Source organism: Chenopodium quinoa, unplaced genomic scaffold (genome assembly GCF_001683475.1).
Source record: "Chenopodium quinoa cultivar QQ74 unplaced genomic scaffold, ASM168347v1, whole genome shotgun sequence".
NCBI classification, from domain to species: domain Eukaryota; kingdom Viridiplantae; phylum Streptophyta; class Magnoliopsida; order Caryophyllales; family Amaranthaceae; genus Chenopodium; species Chenopodium quinoa.
In genome coordinates, this window is record NW_018743937.1 from 4,640,529 (window position 1) to 4,650,992 (window position 10,464).

Consider the following 10,464-nt stretch of genomic DNA (forward strand, 5'->3'; position numbering starts at 1 on the left):
AAAACGGCAAAGTCTTAATTCAAAATTAAAACAAACTATGGCATCTAAAAATCCGTATTTGGGTCCCAATCGAAGATGGTGGGAAACTTTTCAAATGCACTGACTTCATAACAATCGATCGCGTTTGCTGCATCGCCAGTATTGTATGTCCTTGGCATAAAGTTTCTCAATAGCTCAACGAAACCACCACTTTAAACCGGTGACGTTTTTGTTTCAGAAGTTGCTGCAGCTTTATGAACCACGTGAGTGATATCATGAACATCACGACCAATTTGAATGCCCTGGACTATATTATCATTCCCAGTGGTTTTGACTTCACTCTTTTTGGGTCTACCCCTGCCTTTTCCTTTATTAACCTTTTGGTCTTTTATGATGTCCTTTTCCTTGGGATTTATTTTCTCATTTTCAATTTCCAACAACATTTTTGTTAACTTGTCTCTCACCCAAGTTGATCAATCATACGATGAAGAAACCATTCTACAAAGCTGTGCACTTAATCCAGTGAGGAATGCATAACGTCCATTTGCTGATGCCTGGTCGTTTCTCTTCGGAAAATCATGCTCTTTGTATGTATTCTGCAGATGCACCTTGGCTCTGATTGTCCACCTACGAAGAATACAACCGGATGGTATCTCAACCATTCCTTTGAACTTCATTACTGCAAACATATGTCGACATGGTAAACCAATGGAGTTGTACTTCATACAACAACAAACCATTTGTTGCAGTTTCTGGTTGTAATACACAACGTAATTGCAATCTTTGTTCACACAGTCGTTTAACCAAAAAGTGGTTGAAGCCCCATCACGATGTCCTTTTTCTTCCTTAGTCTTGGTCACAATGTGTCCTGATTCAAAACTTAATTCCTTCAAAAACAAATTGTACACGTTCCTTGTGTAGGTTCGTGCTTCTTGTGTCTTAATTTCAGGCAAGACCCCAGTTATTACTGGAAATGTATGTGTTGAGATGTAATCATCTTTATCTTCTTCAAATCGTATATGCTCAAGGACTTGGTCATACAACTCCACAAAATGATACAACATTACTTTTGATGTTATAACCGTTTTCAATGTACTATTCATGGACTCACATCTTTGGGTGCTTCTCATGCCTGCATACAAATGTGTATTAACCAATACTGTAATCAATAATATCACATATATATTCGATTACAATTAAATATTTGGAATACCACTTAGGTTTACTAAGGATTACCTATGCAACTAATGATCGGAAAATATTTAATGTAATGAACCATTACTGTACTATAGATTACATTAAATACAATAATTAATACTTATTTGCTTATTCAGATGAATACATATAACCAAAGTGTTATTTGGGTGATATAGGTAATGACCAAACACTGATAAACATAATAAGCGCTATCAAATTTAAATATGATAGAATATGATATATGTAATTACATTAATATCTAAAATGTACTTACCTGCATAAAATTGTCCCACCATGAAAGCCTCCGCCCATTTTTCCTTATTACTCTACAGCTCTTGTGCCCACTTTTTATCTCTCACTGCATCGTATGCTTTCATTAAGTCTTCCCAAGCCTCTTCAAACTCAGCTGGTGTACGAGCACCGTCTACACATTTCATAAAACCACTGCAAAACCGTTTGTTTGTGTGGCCCTTGATGTTGCGCATAAGATGCCACAGACATAACCTATGATGCGCATGTGGGAAAACCGTTTTAATAGCTAAAGACATAGCCTTATCCCCATCTGTGACAATGGTATATGGAGCAACATTGCCACCTGCCTCTTTTAATTGTTCTAAAACCCATATGTTTGTGTCAGTTGTTTCGTTTGCAATCAACGCAACACCTAAGGGTACAGTCTTCCTATGATGATTTACTCCAACGACAACAACGAATGGTTTCTGGTATGCGTTGACTTTGTAAGTTGTGTCAAACGCTATTACCTTCCCGAAAGCCTTGTAATCTGCTTGGCATATTCCATCACACCAAAACATTTTGTCAATCCCATCGTGGTCATCTCGTGTGTATTTAAGAAAAAAAGATGGGTCCGAGGCTGTTTTTCCAAGTAAATAAGCCAACACAGTTTCTGTATCTCCGTCCTTTATTTCTTCTCTTTTAAACTTCTCACAGGTGTTGTACAAGTCTTTCTTTAGGAATCCTACTTTCCGTATTCCCCCAGCACTTTGTGCCAAATTCCTCATTGTGATGGAAAGTTTCACTCCAGAGTTCATTAAGGCTTTAATACGAATCTTATCACCATCGGTGACTTCTCTATGGCTCCTGCAATAAAATTTAAACACTAAATAAAGTATAAATAATTTAAAATATAACCTAATTAGATATCAAGTTCTTTTTTTGGTTTAACTTATTTTAAAAAGCTGACCTTTCGAAATACATCTGATTCATAGGAATCAGGTCATGGCCATTGTGCTCAGGTACAAAATCCTTCACGTACCATGAATCAGATCTGTGATCCCATTTGAAACTGATTGATGCGTTGCAACCACACCGTGTTACAGCCTTTTCCCTACGCTTCCTATCTGGTCTATTCAAATGTCTGTCTTCTCGAAACCCTTCCCTATTACACCAAAGCTTTTGGGAAGTTGGATGACCGTCAATTTTGCTTCTTGTTGTATGCTTGCGACGGATTCCAAACCCTTTCACCTTAGCGTACATCCTATAGAATTGAATACACGTGCGGTGGCTTCTAAAGGACAGTTGTTTCATTTCTGATAAAGTAAAGTCTTCTAGCTTCTTCCCAAGTTTTTCCCAAACGTCAGGGTCTAGAAAATTTGAAGGAATCTCATCAGTGTCGGTGTCCGTGTCAACATCACTTTCATTTCCGTTGTCACTGTCCTGTATCAAACGAAATATTTGGAAATGTAACTTTATATGTAATGTCCCATTTGAGATAATTATAATACCAATAAATTAGACAAGTTAGTACCTCTCTATCATCCTTAGTTTCCGCTTGATTTTTAAGCTTGTCATATGAGCAATGTAAAAAAAAACATTTAACAATAATAAATCATTAAACTCTATAAATTAATAAAAAATAATAATAATGTTTATATAAATTGAAATTGTTTAACAGATAAACATTGAAAAAATGTTACCAACCTCGGATTCAAAACATTCAGTTTATTCCAGATTATTAATTTGTGTATCCACCACTTCTTCTCCTCCGGACTCCATTTTTTTCGATTACACAAAGCCCTTATGTGATAAAAAAAAATATATATTCTATGGTGAAATAAAGAATAAAATATTTAGATTTTTTTTTTAAAATTAATAATAATATATATATACAATTTTAGTTTATTTTAAAAATATTGTTACATAATCTTTCGTTTGATAAGTTATGGAATTAAAGATATGGAATTACACAGTTACCTTATTATTCTGAGCATGTCTCCTAATATATCACATTTTTTGGAACCTTCTTAGTTTGGTTAACGTAAAATTAGGAAATTTCAGTACATAATCTCAATTTTTTTTTTTAAAAAAACTGTTTGTTAAGTCATGACTCTTTTTTCTAATAACAAGAACTAACTACATTGATTAAATAAAAAGTTATTGTGCTGAACATATGTTATTTACAAGACTACAATTTAGGGCTATGTATCTTATTGACATAGTAGTAATTGTCAGGTCAAGAAAAAATAATTAATACTCCGTAATAAATTAGATGAACTATGTGACATTGTAATTTAGGTAATACTACATAAATATTTTGGTCATCACCAAAATTTATATATTATGTTTTTTTTTTTAAAATAATTAATATATATTTTACAATTTTAGTTTATTTCAAAATGATTGTTACAAAATCTTTAGTTTGATAAGTCAAAGGATTAAAGATATGGAATCACATAGTTATCTTATTTATTCTGCGCATTACTCCTAATATATGGCATGTTATGGAACCTTATTAGCTTTGTTAACTTAAAATTAGGATATATCATTATAGAATCTCAAATTTGTGATTTAAAAAAAAACGGAAATAAAACTGTTTGATAAGTCATGAAACCTTATTTTTCGGATAATAAAAACTAACTATATTGATTACATAAAAATTTAAAAGTTATTGCACTTAACATTTGATATTGAATAGACTTCAATTTAGGGTTATTTATATAGTTGACATAGTACTTTAGGTAATAACACATAAAATTTTTGGTCATAACCAATAATTCATTAAAAAATTATTATTCATTAATAAAATTACATAAACTTTGAAACCCTAAATAAATAGCACCAAAAAATTAAAAAGGTCACTAAGTTGTAAAAGAAAATTTAATCCTCCACCGTAAGATCAACAAAGTCAATGAATTTCGTTATCTTGGGGACTTTTTCAGGACGCTTGGTGAAGGATGTAGGTGTCCATGTTTCTTCATTTGAAACCAAATCATCAAGCGTTTCAGCAACCTCAAGAACATGCTTTCCGTTCTCATTCAATGGCATGTATTCAAACATAAAATGTTCTCTGTAGTAGGAATTACGCTCAAGATAGAATATTTTTTAAGAAACTCTGGCTGACCAACAACCAAACGCTCAGTTGGTGTTATACCACATTCGACAATTAGTCTTTTCATAAATATTCTAAATTGAATGAAATATTTGGCTTGACTGACAACATCACCAAGTATTCCTGGAGGAGGCCCACCAACCGGATTGTCATCGTATGGCAACCCGTTGTCCATACGATAGACAGTAACTTCATCGGTAAAAACCATTTCAATTGTAGGTATTTGCCCACAAGCATGCAATGTATCCCTAACTTTTTTTCCCCAATACTATAAAGTAAGTGGGAAATGAATAAACTAAAATGAATAATGTCAAACAAATGATCAAACACTGCATCAGGATTAGGTGCCATTTCAGAATAAACTGAAAAGATAAGGGTTTTTAAAAGACAAATTTAAACCGTGGAAATAAATATTGAAAGAGAATTCGATTGCGAGATTATGAGGCTTTACAGTGGTTAATTAGCTATGAATATATATCATACAAATGGCGCTAAAAGGTACGAGTTTTCCCACCAAAATGTGTCACCATAATTTTAATATTTATTTCCCTCCAAATATGAACTAGTCATATATTACCTTGATATGAAATTAAATAGAATAAATTGATTTACTAATAACCGAACTTCATAATTTATATTACACATACAGAATAAATTCTTGTTATGATTTTGTAAACAGTATTTTATGTCTTAATTTACTCTTTATCAATTATTCTTAGCAATCTGTTTATTTATGTTAAATATCTACTCTTTCTTTTTTTTCCTTTATGTTTATATAAATAAAGCTCCTCTCATGGAGCAACCAATGTATTTGGTAATTCATGACATAATTTAAGCCGAAATACAGTTAATAACTCAAGATAATGTTGTATATTTAAATAATTAATTACCTGAAATAAGATGAATAAGTAAAAACAATGGTGTATTCAATATAATATGTAATGTCATACATCATTTTATGTTATAACCTATTTTGTTTGTTTCATTTTGTTGTGGGTTATCTGGTATATTTAATTAATTTTTTATCATTCATGTTTGTTTTAGTATTTCAAAATTATATATAATTAAAAAATAAACTATATCAAAGTTTCAAATTTGATTAGTTATGGTAGTATGAAATTTACTTTAATAAACATTTCGTTTTCTTTTTTTATTTTCTACTTGATGTATTTCGTTTTAACTCAAATAAATCTTATATTGAATCACTTGATATATGGAATGAAATCGGTTTCACATTTTGGCGCCAAAAATGGTGTGAAAATTGATCATTTTGGCGCCATTTTTCTTATTTTATATACGTAGCTAAACCTCCAATTTAAAGCGTCACAGTTACTCTCTCTCAATCTTTTTCTCTTTTAGTGAATAGCTCCAAAATTTCTCTTTATCATTTCATTTTTTTTCCAAAAATGCCTCCAAGTGCGGAAGCAGTCTTTGACATGAGTTTGACATATTTGAATTTAGGTTATTTATCACTCATTTACTTTATTGTATTGGGGAAATAAAGATAAGTGACATATTGATTGCATGTGGGAAATTACCTACTGTTGAAATGATTTTTGCCGATGAAGTTACGGTGTATCGTATGGATAACGGCATGCCCTACAATGAAAACCCTGATGATGGGCCTCTTCCCGGAATATTGGGTGATGATGTAAGTCATGCAAAAGATTTAATCGAATTCCGGATATTTATGAAAAGACTAATCATCGTTTGTGGTGTTACACAAGCCGAGTCTTTGATTGATGATGTAACCATTTCCAAATTTCTTAAAAATATCTTTCGACTCGAGCTGAACTCTTACTATAGAGAGCAATTCATGTTCAACAAGTTGCCATTGAATGATAATGGGAAACATGTTCTTGAGGTGGCGGAAACGCTATATGATATTGTGTTAAAAGAAGAAACATGGTCGGCCGATTCCTTCACCAAACGTCCAGAAAAAGTCCCCAAGATTACCAAATATATTGATTTTGTTGATCTTACCGTTGGAGGATTAGCTATATTTAATCACATTCATTGTCGTTAATTATGGTTATGTTTTTATTTGATAATGTGCGTAGTTTATTTTGGTTAAACCATTAGGGTTTTTAATGGTTGATGTTTTTATCGTATTCAATAAGTGATTACCTACTTAATTTCACTCATCTATGTCTTAATTTTTTCGTGATAACATATTGTACATTTTTATGTTGTTATCTAATAATAATTCTTATTTAAAAAATAAAATTAACAATGAAATAAAAATGTGCTCTTCAAGATTGTTTTCAATGAAAGTAAATACAACTATGATAGTTATCCCTAAACCTGGGCACGGGCCGGGTTGGCCCGCGTGCCGCCCGGCACGGCCCGCCGTTCGGCGCAGCCCGACACGGCTCGAAGTCAAGCACGGCACGACACGAAGTTCAACTCCCGTGCCACGGGCCGTGCCACGGACAGGGTTGAGAATTCCCAGGCACGACCCGGCACGAGCACGGGCATGGCCCGCCGTGCTGGCCCGCAGGCACGGCTCGCGGGCCAACGGTAATGTTACCGTTTCATCTAGCTCTAATAAGCCAAAAAAACGGCTATAAAACGGCTAGTTTTTTGCCAATTTGCTCCCCAAAAATTCTATAAATACTCACCTCCATTTCATTCCCAAATCACAAAATCACAATCTCTTCTTCTTATCTCTTATATTCTCTAAATCTCTAATAATCCTTATTTTCTTAAATTCTCTAATTATTCTCTTAAATTCTCTAATTATTTTCCTAATATCGGAAAAAATTAAAAAGTTCGTAATCGTAATTAGTGGAGCGTTGAAGCACAGTTGTAAGATCTAAACTAATCTTAAATTTATTATTGTTTTATTGTTATTATTAGAATAATCTTGTTTAATTATTATTGTTGTTAATTGTTATTGTTGTTGTTATAATTGTTGTTATTAATTATTATTATTGTTACAATTGTTGTTATTATTTATTTTTGTTGTTATTGTTATTGTTATAGTTGTTGTTATTAATTAATATTATTGATATTTTTATTGTTAAAATTGTTGTTATTAATTATTATTATTATAGTTAACCACTTTTTATTAAAAAATTAATTGTTAATTATGGCATCGAACAACCCATCATCTAGGTCTAGGGGGAAAGGCCGACTTATCCGTAGTAGTAGTTCTAGGGAGCCACCAAATACAACGAGCCCCCAAATTACGAGTCAAACCAATGACCCCATTTACTTCCCCCCGGGCTATGAGCCATATAATACGTCGGGATTTCCAGCACCACCACTAAACCAATTTCCACTACCACCATACCAATTTCCACCTAATTATATCGGTAATCAACAAAACTATTGTTCTAGCCAAGGTAGCCAAGAAAGTACCCGAATTCCCTCTGGTTCTACCCCTTCTACTGCCACTCCCACTAGTCCCACTACTAACCATCACACACATCATGAATGGTTAACCGAAACTGAGATGCTACTTTTGAAAAACCGAAGGAGTGAGGTATGGCGTTATTTTGTCCTAAGTAAAGATGGTGAACAATGGGCAAAATGTAAAACATGTAATAGTGTATTCACGGCAGTTACCAAAAACGGGACGGGACACTAATCTAGACACATGAAAGCTTGTGCAAAACCAGCTAGTGATCCAACCCAGCCCAAAATTTCCCAATTCCATCCATACGGCTTTACATACAACTATGAGAGGGATAGGGATGAACTAGGAAAAATGATAGTACACGCCGAACAACCTTTTCTTTTCTCGGAAAGTGACGCATTCAACACCTACATTAACAAAGCACTACAACCCCAACATAAAAGAATCTCTAGGAAAACCGTTCGTTCCGCCGCAATGAAAAATTTCCTAGAGTACAAAGTCCGGTTACAAGCCGAATTGAGTAACCTTAACTGTAGAGTATCTTTAACAGCCGATTCTTGGGATAGTGGTTATAAATATCACTATTTATGTGTGACTTGCCATTGGGTAGATGATCAATGGATGTTACAAAAAAGAATAATACATTTCAAAATGCTGGAATACCCACACACCGGCATTAACATTGCTCACCATTTAATGCAAGCAATAGACGAATACAACCTTTAAGATAAAATGATGTCTATGACTTTTGATAATGCAACCTCTATGACATACACAGCTAATCTTATCAAACAAAACTTAACCGATGTACTATTAGACGGTGAAGCTCTTCATACTAGATGTGTTTTCCATGTACTTAACTTATGTGTACAGGATGGAGTTCGGGCAATTGGCCCATACTACAGCAGAATCAGAGATGCTATTATGTCTATTAATAGCTCTAACATGAGATACCAAGAATGGAAGAGTTTTCTAAAACAACAAAAGATAAGGGTAATAAAAATTAGAACCGATTGCCCAACTAGGTGGAATTCCACCTATGACATGTTAACAAAGGCAATTGAGTACAAGGGCCCGTTAACATTATTTTACAACCAAAAATTTCCACAAAATGCTTTGTATGATGATGATTGGAAAAACTGTGAAAGATATATGCAATTTTTACAGTTATTATATAACATGACGTATTGTTTTTCTACTGTTTACAATCCTTGTGCTCAAAACTTTCTTTCTAATGCATGCTTACTCGCCCAACTTTTCGCTGATCATCGCCATCAAAGTGATTATGATCAGTATCTTCCAGCAATGGAAAAAAAGTGGCGTAAATATTATAGTGAGATTCCTTTGATTTATATTTTTGCTTCCATATTAGATCCTAGGCAAAAGTATGAAAACACATTTATGTTAGTTGACATTTACTTTCAATGCATGTTTCTTGACGATGATGTAGAAAACTATAAGACTAATGTGAAGGATCAGTTTTTTGCTTTATATAGAGTCTATGAAGCCAAATATGGCACCGTTCCTCGCTCAGGGCCTTCCCAACCATCCAAAAACGTAAGTAAGAAGGCCAAACATTTATTTTCACAAGCTACTAACTTGATTTCAAGGTTTTCAGGTGATTCATCAATTAGGAGAACGCAAAGCGACGTCTCGGAGTTGCAGATGTACCTGAGTTACGACTTCACCAAAGGCATGGACGACGATGAGATAAACAGCCTCGACCTCCTTGCATGGTGGAAACAACAAAGCTCGAAGCATCCAACTTTGGCGGCAATGGCACGAGACATTCTTGCTATCCAAGTTTCCTCCGTCGCCTCCGAACGAGCTTTCAGCGCATCCGGAAGGGTTTTAGACGATAGAAGAACAAGTCTAAAACCCGAAACACTAGAAATGTGCGTGTGTTTCAAATATTGGTTGGATGCGGAAAATCGCTCACAAGACCGTTCTTACGACCACAACGACAACGAAGAAGGAACCTCCGCTTCCGGTTCGGGTTCGGCTAGTTCCCAATCTATGCAACTAGCCGATGACCTTGAAGGCGAAGGCGAAGGCGAAGACGAAGACGAAGACGAAGACGAGCAAGAAGAAGGAGAAGAAGAATAGACAATTATTGTATATTGTACGATTTTAAAAATATCAATTTTATCATTTTCCAATTTTTGTTTAATACCATCATTGTATGATTTTTATCATTGTTATCATTGTACAATTTTCTCAACTCAAGTAATAATAATATAAAGTACGCATTATTCACATCCAAAGTCCAATTTGCCTTTTTTCCCCGTTTTGTTGCAATTTGTAAATTCATATTAAAAAAAAATAAAATTATACCAATTACTAATAAATCATAAACATTAAATTTTAAAGTAATAGTATAAAGTAAATATATAAATATAAATATTGAATATACAAATTATAAAACATAAATATTCAACTTATAATTATAAAATTCATAACTTAATAACTTATAACTTATAAGTTATAAACTTATAAGTTACCTTATAAAACTTATAATTATAATTTTATAACTTATATACATTATAAACTTATTAATTTATAATGTTTTCATATATATAAA

At 33.4% G+C, this 10,464-nt stretch overlaps 1 protein-coding gene across 1 annotated transcript; it reads right to left on the minus strand.

Moving 5' to 3' along the window:
- Positions 1–1,502: 1,502 nt before the first annotated feature.
- Positions 1,503–4,730, minus strand: LOC110688674 (protein FAR1-RELATED SEQUENCE 5-like). Its single transcript, XM_021865407.1, has 3 exons — positions 4,497–4,730; positions 2,378–2,850; positions 1,503–2,274 (listed from the first exon to the last, which is right to left on the minus strand). The coding sequence occupies exons 1-3, from the start codon at positions 4,728–4,730 to the stop codon at positions 1,503–1,505; spliced, it is 1,479 nt and encodes a 492-aa protein (XP_021721099.1).
- Between the last annotated feature and the right edge of the window lie 5,734 nt (positions 4,731–10,464).